We start from the raw sequence: 21,807 nt of genomic DNA, 5'->3' as shown, positions 1-21,807 counted from the left end.
GCCCATGGTCTGCTTACGACCCTCCTGCAGCATGTGCAACCTGCAGCCGACCTCAGGCCAGGACCGGAACAGTATGGCTGACCTGGACTTGCAGCTGCAGGAGCAGGAGCGCATCATCAACATCTCCTATGCCCTGGCCTCCGAGGCCTCCCAGCGTAGCAGGCAGGTGGCAGGTAAGGCCATGGCCCAGCCCCCAAGGCCTGGATCCTGCCCACTGCACCTGTGGACTTGGGCCCAGCATGGCCTGTTCCAGAGCCAGTGGAAAATCAGGTGTCAAGGATGGCACTTGAGGGTCAGTAGTGTGTTCCCCTGACCACTGGACATCCTGTCCCATGAGCACAGCAGGACTTGGAAGGGAAGGTGGGGCAGGCCACACAGTGGGGGAGACCAAGGGGGCCCAGAAGCTCAGAAGTATCAGTGGAAGGCGGTACCAGGAGGAGCAGTGCTGCTACCCCACTTCCTTGGAGACTATGAGCTAAGAGCAGGGTTTTCAAGGTTCTGATCCAAGGGGCTAAGGTTTCTGACCTCATGAAGAAGGGGGCAGGAAAGTGGTTGATGCTTGAATTTCTTGCTGGAGCAAGGCAGAAGGGGGCCCCTCCAGACCTCCCTGGCCCGCTGCCTTGGTCTCTAAACTAAAGCCAGTGTTCACCTTGTCAGAGTGTATTGTGCCAGAAAGTATGGGAAGAAAAAAATAACACCATGGGATGAGAACGTGTGTGTGTGTGTGTGTCTCAGCGTGTGTCTGTGTGTCTGTGTATATGTGTGTCTCTGTGTATAAAAGGGCTGCTCTTTCTCTCAGTCAGGAAGGAGACTGCAGGCTCCTCCTTCCACTCACAACTCACCTGCCTGTGTGTGTGCCTTGTGCCTTCACAGTTCACCCAGTAGCATTTCTCCCCCAATGCAGAGGCCACTGTGTGTCTGGGTGGTGCTCCTGGCCAGGTGTGCTCCTTCTGGGGAGGGGGCAGCCATAGAGCCTGAAGTGGTGTCATGGCCCTACCAATTCTCCAACCCTGGCCAAAGGGTCTAGAAGTAGCCAAGGATGTGGCCGGCAGAGCCCTCAGATGCCTGGGCCTGGGGAGTCTGATCTGGGGATCAGAGAGTTTTCCTGTGGCCCCAGAAGGCCATGAGAGTGACTGACAGCAAGGGGAGGGGCCATAGTCATAGTCAAAACCTGTTCTCTGTCCCCCACAGCCTGATCCTGCACAGTCCTTGAAATCTCTGCTGTCCTCAGTCCCTTCAAGCACATGCTGAGTGGGCTGAGAGTTGGCCAGTGTGGTGTTCTGGGACTAGGGATGCAGGAGATGACTCATCCAAACCGCTCCTCCTAATGACCCTGGGGCTCATCTTAGCAGCTTTTGAGCTCCTTCTGGGGAGGGTTCGAGCAGGGGCGGCTCCCCCACCATACCGTGCCCTCCTCTCGCCTTGCTTGCTCTAACCCTGGAGGGTCTGCCATCCTCGGCCTCCTTAGTGCCAGCAGATGAGCGCCCCCAGCCCCAACATGCTGTGACCAGTTCCCAGAGCCTTTCTCCCTTCCTAGTCAGAGATGATTTTTGCTGCGGCCTTTCCTCACTCTTGATCCCTCTCTCCATCTCAGAAGCATATCCAGGAACTGCAGGTTGACCCATCTGGTTCCCCACCAGGCCCCATGAATCTGTCCCTCACCCTCAAGCCCAGGCCCTTCGTGGTGGGCAGCAGGGCCCATGCCACTGCAGCCTGCCAAATGGGGCATCTGGTGCTGCAGGAGCTGAAGAGGAGTCTAACACACCGCTTAATTCCTGTTGCCCCATCTAGCGCAGCAGCTGGCCCTCCTCCCGCCTAAAGGCCCCCTGTCTCCCAGGACGGTGCCACCTTACCCCCCTTTAGCCAACGGACTCCACTACACCTTTGTCTAACACCTTCCAAGTAAGAGCCCCTGCCTGGTGTGCCCCTGCCTGCTCCCTGCGCCTCCCTAGCGCTGAGCTCCTCACCTCCCTGCTGTGCTGAGATGATTGCAGTGCCACCTGCTGATGCCTCCTTCCATTGGCAAAGCGGCCGCTGTGGGGACTGTCCTGACTGGTAGGCAGGTGGGAAAGTGATGCTTTTTAGGAACTCAGTCCTCAGTGGCTCTAATACAATAGGGACTGAGCGATCCCCCCTGCTGCCTCCCTGAAATCTCTAGAACCAGAACTGTGCCCCCAACACTTGCTGTCCTCAGTAGGGCAGCCTGATGCCCAAGAACCAGTGCAGCCCACACTGCCAGCCTCGGGGGACTGGAAAGGAAGAGTTAGATCTTGGCCTTTCAGGGCTTTGGCCAAAGAAATGGAAGAACTGTAAGATTGGGAAAAGTCCAGTTCTACAGATGAGGAAACTGAGGCCCAGTGAGGGGCCGGGGCTCATTCCAGGTCACAAAGAATTGGTGTCAGTGCAGAGGCTGGGACTGCCCTTTTGGTCACTGGGCACTTTAAGAGGGAGAGAAAGGGAAGCCCAGGGCAACGTGAAATTGGCCGTCAGCCGGGCAGAAAGCTCTGGCACCACCCCTACCAAGCCCTCCCCATGTGGGCATCTAGTGATGAGAGGCAGTGCGGGATGAGGAGGGAGCCCTGCAACAGGAGGCCAGCATCATTTGGTCCAGTCTCAAGTGAGTTCTTGGCCTGAGCCTGTTGCTTCGGAGCTCATTGGTTTACCTGGACAGGGGAAGGTCAGACTGGTGGTCTGGGCAGTCCTTTCCCTGACATCCCATCCCACTATCATTTTGCAGGGCTTTCCCCTCTTCTTCCTTTACATATACTGTGGTTAACATTGTTGAGTGCCTGCTGTGTGCCAGGCATTGTGCTAAGCATCTCCTTCGATCCACACAACAACCCTATGAAGATATTTCCCCCCATTTTACAGATGAGAAAACAAAAGCTCAGAGACCTTGAGGGATTTGTGCAAGGAATCGCAGCTTGTAAGTGCTGGGGTTTGAACCCCTTTGATGTGAGTTCAGAGCCTTTGTTCCCCATCACCACTCATGGATTCATCTGGGCCGCCCCGAGCAGCTCTAAGTGTTTGGAGAAAGAAGTGAAAAGAGGGAGAGAGTATTTGTGCTGCAGGGAACAAAGCATGATTTTTTTGTCAGGTGTCCATCCTGGGTGCTCCCCCTGCCTCACAGCAGAGTCAGCAAGTCCCTGCCAGCATGGAGGGATGAGGCCAGCCTCCTTGGGCCGGGTTCTAGGAGGTGTGGAGGAGATGATTGAGGAGCCATAGGGAAGTGCTCTAGCCAGGTCCATTGTGAAGGCCACGGTTGGGGGTGTGGCTTTCTCCTACAGATCGGAGCACAGCAGCAGCACTCAGGCACAGAGAGGCAGGAGGAGAGACTCTGTTCCTACTGGGTTTTGGTGCCCCCATGGCTGTTAGATCGGCCTTTTATACCCTTTTTGGACTACTGCATTTCTTCTTACCCTCACAGCATCCTTGTTAAGAAGTGGGTATGACCACCATGTTTTTTAGGTTAGAAAAACAAGGCCCACAGAGGTCAAGAGCACTACCCCATTCAATGAAGGGCAGGGCCAGACTGTACCCTTATTAGAGTCTTTGCCCGATCAGGATGGGGACCTAATTTAGGGGCCAGCATGTGTCTAGCAGTGGAGTAGGGGTGCAGGGAGGGTGGGGTGAGAGCCCCATGTGTCCTAGAAGCTGAGGGTCCCACAGCGGCGGCCGCATTGCTGGAGCCCCCTGCTCTGCTGCTCTGCCTGTCCGCCTATCTGCCATTCTGTCATGTGTGTGCAGATGTGCCTGCTCCCTGGATGTGAGCAGGGCTCCTGCCAGCCTCTCACTGTCGCCTGTGCTTTTTGCCAGCCCTGGCAGTGACTGACCCGTGACTCAGCACACGAAGGAGAAGCCTGGAGCCAGGGGCCCAGTGGAACCAGCTTCCTCCGAGGAGATGACCTTTCTGCCCCCAAGGAAACCCCTTCCAGCTGAGCAGGGAATCTGGCTGGAGGAAGGAGGAGCTTACTGACTACAGGTGTTCACCACAGGCCAGGTCCTAATATGCACCCACTAGTTTAGCTCAGACTCCTCTCTACATATAAATGGTAAAGGCACTTTTGATACACACTGTAAAATACACTGTATTTTAGAATCGGAATCTATTTTCTAATGTTCACCTCATGGGCTGAGTGGCAGGAAGGGTGAGGATGCAGGACTTTGCAGCTGCACATACAGATTCGGGTACTTTGGGTGACAGGTGTTGGGGGGTGGGAAGGGCGGGGCAAGCAGAGGCTAGTCCAGCTTCCAATGACCTCAGGAGAAAGTGAGATTTGAAGAGGTGTTCCCAGTAGACTCCAGCAAGAGGCTGGTTGGTGTGCTGTCTGGGAGAAGAGGGGCCCTTGGCTGCAGAGATCAGCTGTCCCTGACCTGATGACCCGCTCTATGTGAAACTCCACCAGGATGGCACGTGGAGCCCAAGTCTGTGCCTTGCCCCTTGGGTTTGGCTTAGGGGCAACAGTGTGTTCAAGAGTACTGGGCCCCACAGGCTTCCCTCAACAAAGGGCTCTTGTCAGAAAGAAAAAAGCAGTTTGCTTTCTCTCTTTTTTTTTTTTGAGACGGAGTTTCACTCTTATTGCCCAGGCTGGAGTGCAGTGGCACGATCTTGGTTCACCGCAACCTCTGCCTCCCGGGTTCAAGTGATTCTCCTGCCTCAGCCTCCCCAGTAGCTGGGATTACAGGCGTATGCCACCACGCCCAGCTAATTTTGTATTTTTAGTAGAGACGAGGTTTCTCCGTGTTGGTCAGGCTGGTCTTGAACCCCCGACCTCAGGTTATCCACCCGCCTCGGCCTCCCAAAGTGTTGGGATTACAGGTGTGAGCCACCACGCCTGGCCTGCTTTCATTTTTAACAGTACACATTAAAGTACAGAAAACGTGAGAGGAAGCAACTTTCATTGTATTATAGCAATAAACTCCATACTGGGTGACATCTACCTAGAAATCCCTTCCCTCCAACCAGGCCATGATGGGAACCTTTGCGGCCTGCCCTTGGAGAATCCCGGGTTGGCTTCCTGGGACTCAGGTCTGGTGGCAGGAGGGCAGCAGTGTGCCCCCACTATCCCTCATGGCCTGCCGCCAGCAGGGCCATAATGGCAGGACTTGGATTTGACTTCCAGCCCCACATGAGGGGGGGACTACCAAGCCAGGTGCAGTGTTTGTGGTCCTTTATTTAAGTGGTGTTCTTATCTTATTCTGCATATAAAAAATGACGTTTAAATGGAAATACAACAACAACAAAAACCTCCATTGGGTGGAGCCACACTTTAAATGAAAACTTCTCTTTGACTATGCTCAGAAAAAAAATAGAATTTTGAATATATTTAGCAGTTGTCGTCTATTTTTAACTAACTCCATATGCTGCCAGTATCAACTTCATGACATTTGCCAAAATAAAATTTTATTTTTGCCTTTGTAAGATTTTCTTGGAGAAAATGAAATGAATATTTTGCAAGAAAAAGTTAATTTAAAAATGTAATGGTTTGCAAAAAAAAATGTGATGTACAGATTAAAATATTAACCTGATACGTTTCCTGTTTCTCGCTGGCTATAGTCTCTGGTGAGTGGCCTGTGTACATTTGTTTCCATTTCTTTGGAAAATCCCCACTGTCAGCTCTCGTTCCTGCTTCTATTTACCTATGAAAAGTTTCTTCTGGTGACGGTTCCTTGACATTTGATTAACTGTAGAGGCCTGGAGTGAGGAGGCCTATGCTTCTGGGCCCCTGGCTAGGCTTCCACAGCTGTTCAAGGCAACCCCCTACCCCATCCCAGTCAAGGAGCCGCTGGGCTGTGGACTCCCTCGTGGGGCTGATTTTGTCAGACAGACTGCAGTCCAATTCAAGACAGCGCAGGGAACGCTGCGGGCCCCCTTCCAACCCACATGCTGCTGGCTCGCTCCTGGGAGACAGCTTAGTGACGGACCATTGCAAACTGGATTTGTATATAATTCATTTTGACTTGTGATGTATGCTCAAAACAGAAGGCAAGAAGCCAGTTCCATTGAGGGGTGTGTATATTTCTGAGCTTGTTGTTATGGCAGTTTTTCTCTACTGCCAAGAAGAGCATCCGAGGTTCATGGTGACTTTCCAACTATTTAAATTGGGGAAAGTAGATTCCAGGGCATTCCGAACAGGGGGTACTGCTGCTTTTTTGGCTACTGAACTCTTTGAATTTTAAAATAAAATGTCCTCTTTGGTTTTAAACATTGCTTGGAAATGTCACCATAACAGATGAAGTGGGGTGGTGGTGGTGGTGAGAATGATTTCATAACTGAGTGCAAAGCCCCCCAAACCAAAAAAGAAACCACACAGGAGATAATACCCACTCCACAGGGTGGCCATCTGTAGACATTTTCTCAGTGAAAACATGCCAGTGGTTTTTTAATTTTATTTTTTACTGTTGGTCTCACTTTCTGTTTCACACATACAATCCTGTGTAAGAGGGAATGCGGAACCCCCTCCTTTGCTGCTGGTTTTAGAGTGTGCCGTCAAGGAGTAGGGGTACCCTGTTCTATAGGAATTGAGGCCCAGATTTCAATCTACAGAGTGAGGGAGTATGTGACAGGCCCTCAACTCGGAGTCGACAGAAAGTACCATGCTCAGAAAAGGCACACTCCAGCTTCATCCTGCGTAAGCAGGCGACGTGGCCTGGCTTTGAGAGCACTCTCGTTACCTGAGGTAAGATGGGGCCATCTGTGACAGTGCTGGCTGGCCGGTGACACTACAGGGTGGGGAGGACTCTGGGGAATGCCATGTGGCCCTGTGATTCCAACTTCCCTTCCTTCCAGGAGACCCCAGGACCTTAACGAGATTGCAGTTGACGAAGGGGATGTGAGCACACTTCTGTATCCGTTTGCTGGTGTCCACTCCTCAATTCTGACTTTAACCCAGGTCCAGGTTGAGCCCCAGATGTCTGGTTATAGCAAGAACCAACAAAAACATTTTAGGATCTAGTATGAAACGGGTTAGGAATAACATCTTTTCCTAATGCCTTCTTGAATCTCCCGAACTGCCAAGATTCTCAACACGTCTAGAACGTCATTCAGATTATTATAATCGTATGTAGGGTTTGTGAGTCCATATGAAGTAGATGTGCCCAGACTAGTGTAGACAATGAGAACAAGTGTTTTGTTTTCTCCGTCATTTACTTTTCTGCCTGCCTTGGTGTCTGTGGGAGTGTAAGCTGCAGCTAGCCCCTTCCTCTCCCTCTAACCCCTGGGCTGCCTTCAGGGCAGCTGGGTTCTCTAGAATTTTCCTGGTTATTTTAGGTTGCAGGCCATGGCCAGGGAACCATCTGTCTGCCCACAGTTTCATTCCAGGGGCCTGAAGGGGTGGGGGTGGGGTGGAGCAGACCCTGGCTCAGGCTCAGCCAGACAGGAGCCCATTTTGGCTTTGGGAATTTCCCACAAGGACAGCGGAGGACTCCCTGGCAAGTCCTTTCGTGTTCTTACCAAGGGTAGGAAAGAAGAAGCAAATTATTTGTCTAATCCCCAAATCACATTTCTGAGGCATGGCAGACAAATGCTGGGAGCCCTCTGCTTCCGACACAGCATCAGATGCTGGGGTGTGCAAGGGACTTTGCCCATGTGGGTTGTGCACCGTTATGAAAAGAACAAAGAGACCTGGCTGGGGAAGACATGAAAAATGGCAGAGCCCCTCCTGGCCCGGTAAACATGCCATGGCTTTGCCACCTCCACTCAAAAGGCTACCACTTTCATTGCTCTCCTAGCAAAGAAACCTTTCTTCAGAGCCACTGGCGGGGTACAAAGGCAGAGTACAAAATGTGCGCACATCACAGTCCCTGCAATTCTGTTTGAACAAGCGTATTGATTGGGTCTGACCCTGTTACATTTTTTCCCTATTATTTGAAAAGGTGCATCTAAGTGTAGTGAATTGAACCAGTGGAGCTGAACTTTCCATGAAAACTTCTCAAGGTATTTCTTTAGTTCAAAGCTTTTGAATTTTAAAGGGCATTTTTAATATGAGTCTGTTGAGTATTCTCTGCCACAGCCCAACAAGGGATGTTAAATGCAGATGAGGCTGGAGCAGGGTGAGGAAGGGAGCGGACCTGCAGGGGAGGGTGTCTACCAGTCCAGGAAGGTCTGGGTTTTGGGGAGAAAGGCTCAGCCCCATGCTTTGGAGCAGCTCATGCAGACCCTAAAAGGGACCTCTCTGAGCACAAGGGCAACTGCTTAGCCACAGGGAAGAGGCTTCACAGCTTAACTTGAAGACTTGAACTGAGAGAGCCAGGAAGCACTTGCTGAGGGCTCCTCCAAAGGAAGAGGGTTTTGTCCTCATGCATAAGGGCCTCGTTGCTGTTTACTTTCTCTCATACGCGGCCCTAGAGCTGGGAAGGAAGGCAGGAGGCTGAGTCCCTTCACTGAGCTCACAGACAGACAGGAAGCTGCAGTAACTGTCTGCAGTCACCTACATCCTCCAGCCCCCGGGTGGACCTCGCTGATCAGTTGCAGATGCTTTCCCACTGAGCCCTGGGCTGCATCTCAATCCTTAACTGATCTGATGTCTTTGGATTTGGATGTGTTGCTAGTTGTGTGCGCCATGGCAGCAGTCCCTTTCGCCATCCTGTCCCAGGACCCTGGAACTGTCCACCAAGTCTCACTTTCCCCACACAGAAGGAGGCTCTCTTTGGGGGCACTGAGGGTGCACGGCTCCTTTTGACTGAGCTCCTGGCTCATGCTGGTCTGAGTTTTTGTTGCCTCTTGAGGCCTCTTGGGCATGGAAAGCACCTCCTTCCTAGACCCAGAATTTGGGTTCAGAGGCAGAATCATCCCTGGGAGGAGCTGGAAAGTCAGGTCCTGCACTGAGAGAACCCAGGGCTTGGACATCCCAGCGAAGTCCTTTCAGGATCTTTGCCAAATCTCCAGCCTAGAAGACAGTGGCCTGGAGGAGCACAGTAGGGTCAGAATCACAGTGAAAAGCAGTAGTCTCTGGGTCCCTCTCTGCCCACAACTGTGAGAACATCAGCCCCTGCCCCCAGAGTCCTCTTACCTTGTCCTGGGAGCCCCCAGAGGTGTTCTATGTATGCTCTGAAATCCATTTTCTTGGTTGTTACTTTCAGGACTTTCTGCTGTTACCTGTGTTTCTTAGGGCCACACTGGCTGTTAGGCAAAATAAGGTCCCAGTGACAGTAGTAACTCAGATTTCATGGCCTCTGCCTCCTGCTGCTCACCACAGGAGTCTTCTGCTGTTGTCTCACCTGGTTATTCCCAGGAGCCCCCAGACTTTCCTCATGTGAACTCACAACTGTCCTCTCAAGTTTACGTTCTTCCACCTGCAGCTACTTGATGCCTACTGGCCATGACGCCTGGAACAGGCTGGCTTTGTCACTGGGGATATGCTGGTCTCGCTTACTACTTGGCCAAAGTGTGCCCCGGGCATCAGCAGGTCCCAGTAATGGCCACTCATGCTTATAATTTAAGGTCCCAAGCATTAACTAATTTAGAGGAAAACTTGCTCACCAAAAGGTGATAGTCTCCTTGTAAACTGGCAATTGCTTAGAGCACAAGCCTCACAAGATGTGATGATTTTCATGATCCTTACCAACAAGAGAACTTCTGCAAGACAGTATCTGCTCCCATACACCTTGTTTTGGTAGCCAGCCTGTGGGCTTCTCCAGGGCTTTCTTTTGCTCAGTGCCCAGCTTATCACAGATGCTGACTGCTCGGGAAGGTGAGGTTGGAGTGACCGGGTGTCTACCTCTGCCTCCCACTTCCCCACTTCTCACTATTCTAGGAGAGCTGGCCCTGGGGCAACAAGGCAGAAACCCAGGGATGGTTCTGATAGATTGAACACATGTGAGCGTATAATGGACATGCTGAGCTGGGCACTGGGGAGGGAGGAGGGTATGGGAGTGACAATCGTGGTTACACTCCAGCACCTCTTCCACCTCCCAGGAACTCGCCCACCACTGATGAATCTAGTCCATACCTGAATCTCCACTAACCTCAGGTAGGAATAATTTTTCAGGTGATTATTTTGGATAATAATAATTCTGGTTACATTTAGTGCTGCTTATTTAGTGCTGCTTATCTACCTTGTGTTACTCTCTGTGGCAGATACAGTAACTACAGACAGATAACCATGTGTTCCTCCCCATCATGCTGCCACTTTAGACTCAAGCAAGGCCATATGTCCAGCTCTGGACAGTGGACCACAAGTTGAAGTGAGATGTGTCACATCTGGGCTGAAGCATTTAAGAACCAGTGCACTGTTTCTAGCTTTCTCTTGCCCTGCAGTGGCCACCTAGAAGCCACATGTTTCGGAGAGTGGAACTGCAAGATGCAAACTGACTTGCCCTAACTCTCCACTTTGGAAGGGAACTGCCTGGGAGAGGCCCCAAGATCCACACTTAACTTTGCATGGGTGAGAAATAAACTTTGATATATTTGTGCCCTGGGACGTAAGTGTTTCTTTTCTACCATAGCATAGTCTAGACTTCCCATACTCTAGGTATTATGATTCCCATAGTATAGTTGAGAAAACTGAGGCACAATGGTCCCATGACTAGGCATTAGCTGAGTTGAAACTTGAGCTTGTATCCCACTGACTCCAGGGAGCTTTTAACCACTACATTGGCTGCTATTATCTTAGAGGGAAAAAAGAGAAAGAGAAGAGCTTCCTGGGGACTTATGGGAAGATTTCGATGGAGAAAGGGATGATGATCCTATAGAGCTGGATTCTGGGTCCTTGGAAAAAGAATAATCTCTGGTGAAATCGATGATGACACAGCCTGAAGAGAAACTTAGGTTCGGGAAAGTGCCTGTGTCAGTGCCTACTGTGTGATGAATGGAAATCCCCTCTGTGGCTGCGATCTGACAGCGAGCATGGCCTTGGGGGCACCTTGGAGAAATGCTACTTAGCACACTTGCCCCGGCCACAGGTCTTTGGGCTTTAGGACTCAGAAACCAGATTTGTCAGCTCTAAGAGTGGGGCTGTCTCTCTGGGCTACAGTCACACTGACCAGGCTTGAGAGACAGATGGAGAAAATTGGGTGAGAACTGAACTGCCAGGCAGATTGGCTACTGGTATTCACTGACGCTACTACTACCACCACCAGCCCCACCTGGGGTTGGGATGCGTGTCTTCTTTAGACATGGAAGTTTCAGGACCAGGGCAGTCTTGGAGAGTCCTGGTGTTACTGAGCTATACCAACATGAGGTACTATCTCCACGACAGGAGACTATGTCCTGCAGACCTGATGCTCATGTTCCTGGACTGGGGCTTCCTCTTCGGAACAGAGGAAGATGGCACTGCCCTTCAGGTGGCTCTTCTCTATGTGGCTATGACTGACCAGCCCCTCATCCACAGGTTGACACCATGGGAGGGAGACAGCCCAGTGCAGAAGTGACATGCACTGAGCCAGGCTGCCTGGAATCAAATCCGGGTTGCCAGCCCTGTGACTTGGGCAAGTCACTTCCCCTCTCCGCGCCTCCATGTCCTCATCTGGAAAATAAGGATATTTTTACCTACCTCAGTAGAGCTGTTGTGAGAACTAAATGAGTTAGTCCATGGAAAATGTTAAGAACAGTTCTTGCCCCTATGGGAAGCATCAGAAGAAAAAATATACATATTAGTTATTTACCGGCATTTAAGTTACAGTCATTTAATATGCATCACGCTCTTGTTCTTTAATTCTTTATTTGTTTGCTTGTTTATTGACTGCTTCCCTCACAAGAACACAAGCTTCTTGAAACCAAAGACACTGTCTTGTTCACTGTGTTATCCCTTCTGCCTAGAACAATGTCAGCCACAAAGAGAGTGCTAAGAAATAATTTGTTCAACGAATGAATAAATGAATGAAGTCAAGGCCTGTTGGCCAGGGAGCCCTCTCTCTTTTGGGGATGACTTGCCTATCTCTGCTCAGCTCTGTTATGTGTTTTATACTGTAGCCCCCAGAGAGCATCTCTCGCTTTCTTATTTTTAAGTCCCTTGAGTAGTAGATAACAGCAGGGACTGAGGAATTCCAATCTACCCTTAGTAATTCTGTGACTCTAATTTAAATGCAGGTAAATGATAACCAATATGTATATTTTTTCTGATGCTTCCCATGGGGCTGAGAACTGTTCTTAGCATTTTCTGTGAACTAACTAATTTCATTCTCACAACAGCTCTACTGAGGTAGGTAAACCACTGGACTTCGCAAGCTTCAGTTTTCTCTTCTGAAACGTGAACATAATAAGACCTACCTTCCATGGTTCACTGTGAGGACTAATGGAATTCTCACACAATCCCTGGCTTGGGAGCACTCAAGAAGCATTCACTCGGTTGGTTTTGCCCTTAGGGACAGCAAGGCTCGATGTAGTTCTTCCACATTTAAACCCTGTATCCTTTCCTGACTGGGCAGCATAAACAGGTTTGGGGTCATCTACTATCCTCTGTCTTCTGCCCTCCACTCTCTGCCTTCCATTTCAGACAGTCACCTGCTGTGGGTAGAGTGATGGTCTGGGGCTTTTGAAGTTGGGGTTTGCAAGGCCGGGCCATGCCAGGCTGCCCCCGTGAGCTCTCCAGCTGCAGAGGACAGCCACGTCCTTGGAGGCCGCCCCTCCAGCCCTGCGGCTGTCCACCCGACAGCAGATCAACCTGTGTGCCTCCCTTTGATGTGAGTCCTCAAACTGGAGCCTTGTGCCCTGCTCTGAGAACCCAAGCTTTGAAGTTGGCCTATAAACTGAGCTTTCAGGAAAAAAGTTGTCTGTTGTGCCTCAGAGCACGGCCGGGCCCTGTAAAGGCACGCAGAGTGCCATGAACACCTGATGAATAATTCTTTTTGGGCCCAAGAAAGATTCATTCCATTTAAAGGAGAGGAAAATTCCCTTGACCTTTTCATTGAAGTTCCGGGGGTGGGGCTTGGGGGGGGCCACTTAGAGAGGGTTTTTGTGTCTTCTCACTGAAGCCACATGGAGCAGGCAGGTTGTCTTTAAGAGCTGAGCTCCAGTGACTACTCCAAAGGGCTTCCTATCCCTGACTCCTGACCCCAGGTCCGCTCAGCCAACACCCTCTTCACACTCCCTGCCTCCCACCATGACTGAGGGAGAAGACTAGGTCCTCTTCCAGAAGAAGAGGTCTCTGCCCTCTCCACAGCAAACCATGTTGGAAATGGCAAGGCTTACGGACTCTGCTGCCTTCTTTTCCTTTCAGGGCCTGGCGTGGCAAAGGGGTGAGGCAGATATGAATGTGCCTGGATTTCTCACCTGAAGGACCCCCCAAAGCAGGCTGACAGTTGCTGACAGTTGCCGAGTGCTTTTTCTTTTGTGCATGACTAGATAATAGGATGTAAGTTTGTGTGTAGTTTTCTGAGATCATTCATTCTTTTTTTTTTTTTTTTAATTTGGAGATGGAGTCGCCCTGTGTCACCCAGGCTGGAGTGGGCAGTGGTGTGATCTCGGCTCACAACAATCTCTGCCTCCCGTGTTCAAGCAATTTTCCTGCTTCAGCCTCCCGAGTAGCTGGGATTACAGGCACATGCCACCGTGCCTGGCTAATTTTTGTATTTTTAGTAGAGATGGGGTTTCACTATCTTGGCCAGGGTGGTCTTGAGCTCCTGACCCCAGGTGATCTGCCCGCCTCGGCCTCTCAAAGTGCTGGCATTACAGGCATGAGCCACTGTGCCCGGTCAAGACCTTTCTTTATGGCAAAATGTAACATACATATAGAAGGTACACACAAAAAAATGTTCAGCTCAGTGAGTGATCAGAAGGCAAACACCCGCGTAACCACTCTTCAGTCAAGAAATAGAAGTGTGCCAGAGCGCTGGTCCTGCCCTTCCCTGCTCAGGAGACCCTCCCACTCCTGCAAGGGATAAGCACTCCATGGACTTTTGTGGTAACTACTTACTTGCTATTTACGATGTTACTGTCTAAGCAGACATCACAAAATACAGTAGCTTAGTTTGATCTGTTTTCTGAAATTTCTACAAATAGAATAATTTTCTCAAATAGAAATTACTTTATGTCCAACTTTTTTTCATTAAACATCATTTATATTCATTTGTGTCACATTTAACTATGTTTCACTCATTTTTGCTGCTGTACACTATAGTATTCCACTGCATGGATATCCAACAATTATTGATCTGTTTTACTGTTGAAGGACATTTGGGCTTTTACAAATAATGTTATTGCTATTACAATAGCATTATTGTAATATTGCTATTACAAATAATGCTGCTATTAACATTTCTATGCATGTCTGTTGGTGCACATGCTAAGTGTAGAGGTGCTAGGTCAGCGGATAAGCATATCTTCACATTAGGTAGAAAATGCCAAACTGTTTTCCAACGTAGTGGTACTAATTTGTGCTCCCACCATCACTATATGATTTGTTGTTCATCCTCATTGTGGCAGCCAGCTTCTGAAATGGCCCCCAAAGATCCTCACCTCTTGGTATTCTAATCCCCTCTTCTTAGGTGTGGGCTGGAGCTAGTAACTTACTTCTACTGCATAGCATGTGACAGAAGGTAATGGATGTCACTTTCAAGATGAGGTTACAAAAAGGCCTCTATCTTGGGCACCCTCCCTTGCATCCTCACCTGCTTACTGTGAGGGAAGCCCTGTAGTGAGCTAGCGGAAGGAGGTCTACCCAGCAAGGAACAGACACCTGACCACAGCCAGTGAGGACCTGAGACCTGCCGCAATCACCTGAGTGAGCTTGCAAGTGAGTTATCCCCCAGTCAAGTCTTGGGTGACTGCAGTCCTAGCTCACACCTCCATCACAGCTTTGTGGGAGACCCTGAGCCAGAGACACTCAACTAAGCCCCGATTCCTGACACATGGAAATGGTGAGATGATAAATGGTTGTTGTTTTCGGCCATCAAGTTTTGAGGTAATTTGTTACACAGTGGTAGGTAATATACCCACCAAAACTTTTCATTATTTTAAAATTTTAGCCATTTTGATGAGTATGAAGTAAGCTTAACTAGCATCTTCCTAACCATTAACAGAGTCGAGCAGCTTTTTAAATGTTCCTTGACCACTTGGATTTCCTTTTTTGTAAAGCCTGTCATGTCTTGCCATTGTTCTATTGAGTTGTATATCTTTTTCTTAGTGATTTGTAGGGATTCTAGATTTCTAGGGTAGGTGGGGTTACCACCAGAAAACAGAGCCTGAGGCCAGGGCTTGCAGGCAGATCATTTATTTGGGTATGTCCTAGGGAATCACAGTGGAAAGGAAAGGAGAGGAAACCAGTCGAAGGGTGGCTTCTCCAGAGCTGGTCACGGTTATGGGAAACTTGGATTCAGTTTCACTGAGACCCTCCTTCTGAGGGGCCACGTAAAATGCACCTCAAAATTATCCACTCGAGATATGAAAGAAGGGAGCCTTTCTTTCATATCCTCTAGCTCAGGGTCCCTATTGGCCAAGAGGTCCCCATGGGGCATTAAGCCCCTCACTTTTCCAGATCATACATACACATGTGAGTGATTCCCACATGACCCCCACACTGGGGCCACGGAGAAGCCCTGGGGCAGAGGGTGAAGATGCCATCCATTAGCAGTGATAGCCGTAGCAGAGGAAAACGTGGCTGAGAGGATGTGAGGTGGAGTGTGGGAAGTATCTGCCCCACAACCTCTTAGGGATTGTATGTAAATATCTTCTCCCCTCTGTGGCTTGCTTTTCCACTCTCTTCATGGTATCTTGATGAATAGACGTTACTAATTTTAAGGTAGTAGAGTTGATAAATTTTCTCTTTATAGTTTGTGCGGTTTTGTGTTCTGTTTAAAAGTCCTCTACTGTCTGGGTATGGTGGCTCACGCCTGTAATCCCAGCAGCACTTTGGGAGGACGAGGCAGGCAAATCACCTGAGGTCAGGAGTTCAAGACCAGCCTGACCAACGTGGTGAAACCTTGTCTCTACGAAAAATACAAAAATTACCCAGAGGTGATGGTGGGCATCTGTAATCCCAGCTACTGGGGAGGCTGAGGCAGGAGAATCACTTGAATCTGGGAGACAGAGGTTGCAGTGAGCCAAGATTGCACCACTGCTCTCCAGCCTGGGCGACGAAGCTAGACTCCATCTCAAAAAAAAAAAAAAAAAGTCCTATATTTAAGTCATTATTGTTTTGTCTTTCACAGATTTACAGTTTACCTGGAATTGATTTTTAGGTAAGGTATGAAGTGGGTGTCAGGTTTCATTTTTTCCAAATAGATATCTAGCTTACTGAAGAATCTATTACTTCCTACTGCTGTAGAATGCCACCTTTGTCATAAATCAAATATATATGTGTGCAAATCTATTTGTGGGCTGTTTTTTTCTACTTTATTGTCTATTTGTCTAGTGTGCCAATATCATGATATTTTAATTACTGGAGCTTCATAGTAAGTTTTGATACCCAGGAAAGCAAGGCTTCTATCTGTCTTGTTCTTATTCTTCACAAGTGTCTTGGTTAATTTTGGTCTTTGCATTTCCTCATAAATTTCAGAGCCAACTTGCTAAGTCTTCCCCATTACTTCCAATTGGATTTCAAAAAACTGAGCTGCATTGCATTTAGATGACTTTGGGGTGAACTGCATCTCTACAATATTGAGTCTCCTAATCCATGAGCATGGAATCCTAATCCATTCATTTATTTAGGCTTTTAAAATTTTCTCTCCAAAATGTTTTATTTTTATTTTATTTATTTAGAGGTGGGGGTCTCTCTCTGTCACCCAGGCTACAGTGCAGCAGCATGATCATAGTTCCCTACAACCTCGAACTCCGGGGCCCAAGGGATCCACCCACCACAGCCTCTCAAGTAGCAGGGATTACAGTTGCAAGTCACCATACCCAGCCTCCAAAATATATTATAGAAAAAAAGCATTCTGCTTTTATCAATGGTGGACAAGAATGCTTTGAACCAACTTTTCCACTGAGAACAAGGAGAAAAGTAGGCTAAGATTTAAAAACCATATTTGAAGCATTGGAGAGCATTTGAAGCACTGCTGTCAACACATTAAAAATTTGTGGAGCCAAGATCCAGAGGAAAGGAAGAAAGGTAGGGGGTGTGACCTCAGCATTTGACGCCACTTTTCTCCTCAGGTGGATTGTCTAGCCCAAAAGCTGCAGCTGAGAGCCCAAGAAGCTGCTCAGCAGCGATTTGACTCCAAGCAGCTGTTCTTTGATAGACTCCCATAGTTGCACCCTGTTCATATGCCTAGCAGTCAGCCAAGCACCCAAGTGGGTATCTTTGTACAGATTTCTGGGGCTCTAGAGTTCCTTCATCTCCAGTACTGTTTCCTTCAAATCCCAGTCACCTCGACAGCCCTTAATGCTGATCTCTGTTTCTTCTGCCCAGTGAGATTGTTGCCACTTCAGTTTGGACTTGTTTCCTTTGCAGTGGTTTGGAAGTGGCCTAAGGAAGAAATCTGGGTTGAATGTAGGACTCTCCTCGTGTGCTTTCCTTCTCTCAATGATCGTAAGTCCTGAATAGGTTGGCCAACACAAATTTCTTTGCTTTTATTCTTGAAGAATATTTTCACTGGGTATAGGACTCTGAGTTGGTGGTTATTGTAATTTTTTTTTTCAGTGCTTTGAAGGTATCACTACATTTTATTTTTATTTTATTTATTTAGAGATGGGGGTCTGGCTCTGTCACCCAGGAAGTTTCTGGCTTCCTTTGCTTCTGTTCAGAAGTCAGTTGTCCTGGCTGGGCATGGTGGCTGACACCTGTAATCCCAGCACTTTGGGAAGCTGAGGCAGGTGGATCACTTGAGCCCAGGGGTGCGAGACCAGCCTGGGTAATAAAGTGAGACCCAGTCTCTACAAAAAAATCTAAAACATTAACCGGGCATGGTGACATTTGTCTATGGTCCCAAGTACTCGGGGCTGAGGTGGGAGGATTGCTTGAGCCTTGAAGATCAGGGTTGCAGTAAACCATGATCACGCCACTGTGCTGCAGCCTGGGTGACAGAGCAAGGCTCTGTCTCAAAAAAAAAAAAAAAAAAAAAAAAAGTCAGTTGTCCTGTTTTTGTTCCCTTAATTGTAATGCATCTTTTTTCTCTGCATTTATTTTTCTTCTTGTCTTTGGTTCATGGCATTTTTCCTCTAATATGCCTAGGTGTGATTTTTCTTTGTTGTGTTGTTTTCTTGTTGTTTTTGAGACAGAGTCTCGTTCTGTCACCAAGCTAGAGTGCAGTGGCACGATCATAGCTCACTGCATCCTTGAACTCCTGGGCTCAAGAGATCCTCCTGCCTCAGTCTCCTGGGTAGCGGGACTATGGGCATGCACCACTACACTTGGCTAATTTTAAAATTTTTTTTGTAGAGACAGAGTCTTGCTATGTTGCCCAGGTTGGTCTTGAACTTCTGGCTACAAGCAGTCCTCTCCTGTCAGCCTCCCAAAGTGCTGGTATAATAGGCATGAACCACCTTCCCTCACCTAGGTGTGGTTTTCCTTGTCTTTATGCTGTTTAGGTTTTGTAGGGATTCTCAAACCTGTGGGTGGGACATTTTTTGTCAGTTTTGAAATATTATCATCCATATTCTCTTTTAAAATTTGATTTTCAGCCAGGCATGGTGGCACATGCCTGTAGTTCCAGGTATTTTGCTGACGCAGGAGGATTACTTGAGCCTAGGAGGTTGAATCTAGCCTGAGCAACATAGTAAGACTCTGTCTCTTAACATTTTTCTTCAAATTGATTTCCTTTATACTCTTTTCTCTCTTTCAGGAGTCCCTCAATTATTTGAATGTTAGCCCTTTTTACTCTCCATTATGCAAGAATCCATTACACCATTGTGAGAAAGATTTGACAAATCAATTAGTCTTTTCTCTTACCGAAATGCTTCTCCCACTCAAATTCTCCTGTACTCTGAAGCAATGTCTGTTTCTGACATCAGCAGTGGCAAAACCCATAAACCTTCTTGGAATTTGGACAGTCACCTTTTGTTTCAAGAACATAGGACAAAAGATGTGGAGATTTTTCCTAGTCACAAGGTTAAATGTTTAAAGTTATAGGCTGCACTATGCCTGTCCTAAGTGCCAGGTCCTGAGTGACCGAGGGACCCACATGCTCTTGGATCAATATGCATGTGTTCTTGATATGCAGGGCCCTCTAAAGCATGGGCCCCTGAGGCAGAAGCCCATCTTACCTGAGTTTAAGGGCGGGTTTCTCATTCTCAACATTATTGACATTTGGGCCAGATAATTCTTGCTGTGTGGGGCTGTCCTGTGCATCAAAGGATGGTTAGCAGCATCCCTGGTGTCTACCCACTAGATACTAGTAGTGCCTCCCAGCTGTCACAAACAGAAATATCTCCCAACATTGCTAATGTTCCCTGGCCAAGGCAGGGAAAGTGGGTGGATCACAAAATTATTTCTGGCTCAGAACCATGAGCTTAAGGATAATACTCCAGACAGGAAAGGCCTATGAAGCTCCAGTAATTAAAATCATGATATTGGCACACTAGACAAATAGACAATATAAGTAGAAAAAAACAGCCCACAAATAGATTTGCACACAGATATATTTGATTTATGACAAAGGTGGCATTCTACAGCAGTAGGAAGTAATAGATTCTATTACTATACTATGATCTAATATTGCAGCTTAAGCAATATCAGAGGAGGCCGAAGCAGGCAGATCACTTGAGGCCAGGAGTTTGAGACCAGCCTGGCCAACATGGAGAAACCCCATCTCTACTAATAATACAAAAATTAGCCGGGTGTGGTGGCGTGCGCCTGTAATCCCAGCCACTTGGGAGGCTGAAGCAGGAGAATCACTTGCACCTGGGAGGCAGAGGTTACAGTGAGCTGAGATGGTGCCACTGCCCTCCAGCCTGAGCGACAAGCGTGAAACTGTGTCTCAAAAAGAAAAGAAAAAAGGAAGATATAATGAAATGTGAGCTGGCAGACTCAGGAAATTAAAAAATAATCACAAAAATGAAAATGGGAATGATGGGGTATACAGTGTTTGAATCATAAGGGGAATAAGGAACAGGAATTATAAAGAAAAATAACGTAGAGATAGGAAATGACACATGCACATAATTGGAGTTCCTAAAGTAGAAAACGTCCATTTTCTATTTGTATGAATGAAAGCACTGAGAAACTTTGCTCACATGATAAAAAGTCAGTAATAGGTTTTAGAAATGCCAATCTTCCGAATTCTTAGGCCAAAAATCAGTGATCTTTCATCAAAATTTATTTTTAATAAATTAGCTGACAATTCACTTGTCTGATAGTTTCATTGAGGGCATCTGACAGATGACAGAAACCATCTGACTTGCAAAGGGAGTCATTCAGGCCTCAACATAAACACGAATGTTTCAAATTGTCCCTTTGTTTGGACCCATGAAATATTTTACTCTCTGGGACAATTAGACACAGTAGGTGTGGCATGGCTGAGAGGTATTGCCTTTCCTCTAGTGGGAGAAAGGCTGCGAAATAAGAGGTAGTTGTTTTAAGGCAGACCAATTTAGGAACAAATACATATCGATGTACAGGATTGGGAAATTCTCTACGGAACCCCTTCATGTACTCAGAAGCGTGTATATCCTACTGGTTAACAATGCTAAGTACTGCTAGCAGGTCAAGGGAAGAATTTACAAGTACTTATGTTTTAGGAAAATGTCAATAATTGATTTGATGAGTTTTCAGTGCTCTTGTGTCAAGGGTGGGTAGAAGCCACATTGGAGTGGATTGAGGAGGGAGGGGATGGAAGTAAGACATAGAGGCAGTAAAAGTTTCTAAAATTAGATATAGATGAGAGAATTACACCCAACATAGGTGGGGTACCTAGGAGCAACTTCTTTTTTTAAAAAAGATATGAAATACTTGAACAAATGCTGAAAGAAAAGGATCACAGATTAAGGGAGAGATTGAAGATTCAAGGGAAGATAATAAGCACTGCATTCACAAGGTTTAAAAGATTCAACAGTAGGCTGGGTGTGGTGGTTCACACCTGTAATCCCAACACTTTGGGAGGCTGAGGCAGGAGGACTGCTCGAGACCAGGAGTTCAAGACCAACCTGGGCAACATAGCCAGTCTCTACAAATTAAAAAATTAGCCAGGTGTGATGGCACACACTTGCGGTCCCAGCTACTCAGGAGGCTTAGGTGGGAGGGTCTTGAGCCCGTTGAAGTTAAAGCTGCAGTGAACCATGATCGTGCCACTGAACTCCAGCTTGGGTGACAGAGCAGGACCCTGTCTCGGGGCGGCAGCGGAGGTGGTGGGAACCGGGAGCCAGCACTTATTGATCACTTATCCATGTACTAAGCCTTTTGCTCATTTTACCTAAGTCTCATAATAACTATGCAAGGGGGTTACTGTTACTATCCTCATTTTACTTACCCAGAAAGGAGACCCAGAGAGATCAACCTATGCTCAAGGTCACCGAGTTTAGCCCTGTGGTGGAGTTGGGATGTCACAACCTAGAGCACAGAACACTTGTCCATGGCTGTGGATTTAGTAAGTGAAGTTCAGGGAATTTGTGCCTGAAGGTTTCTATTTTTATGTAAGAGAGAAGGCAAGGACATGTTAAGAGTGAAGGAAAAAAAGAGGGTAACAAGTTTCAGAGTAGAAGTTTTACATAGTAAGAACGGAGAGCTGACTAGAGAAAATAAGGGTAATGGGCAGTGCTGAGGTCAGTTAAAACCAATTTTTACTAATACGGATTTATACATTTGGTGATCTTTCTCCAGAAATAACTGGTGAGGGTAGGAGGGCTTGGATACATCCAGGGCTGGGAATTTTCCAGGAAGTCGTTTGGGTTAACAATCACGATACTGAATTGATAGATCAGGAAGCTGAGATAGGACTTACAAAGGAGGTGGAAACAGACTGCGCCCTAACATAGAGCAGGTATAAAGGAGGAGTTGG

The 21,807-nt window shown here is 47.7% G+C and overlaps 1 protein-coding gene across 7 annotated transcripts in view; it reads left to right on the top strand.

Moving 5' to 3' along the window:
• PLEKHA7 (pleckstrin homology domain containing A7) overlaps positions 1–5,529 on the top strand; it is a 233,303-nt gene extending 227,774 nt beyond the window's left edge. For 5 of the 7 annotated variants that reach the window (XM_030918968.1, XM_030918964.1, XM_030918962.1 and 2 more), the window contains 3 exons: positions 31–173; positions 1,792–1,902; positions 3,817–3,918. In XM_030918968.1, coding sequence (XP_030774828.1) covers positions 31–173; positions 1,792–1,892 — 244 coding nt within the window. In that variant the 3' untranslated portion in view covers positions 1,893–1,902; positions 3,817–3,918. Of the gene's footprint in view, positions 1–30; positions 174–1,791; positions 1,903–3,816 lie in introns of all 7 variants that reach the window. The other 2 variants (XM_030918963.1, XM_030918966.1) reach the window with 2 other exon arrangements.
• The last annotated feature ends 16,278 nt before the right edge of the window (positions 5,530–21,807 follow it).

Source organism: Rhinopithecus roxellana, chromosome 15 (assembly GCF_007565055.1).
Source record: "Rhinopithecus roxellana isolate Shanxi Qingling chromosome 15, ASM756505v1, whole genome shotgun sequence".
Taxonomy (NCBI): Eukaryota; Metazoa; Chordata; class Mammalia; order Primates; family Cercopithecidae; genus Rhinopithecus; species Rhinopithecus roxellana.
This window is presented reverse-complemented; position numbering and strand designations above follow the sequence as displayed.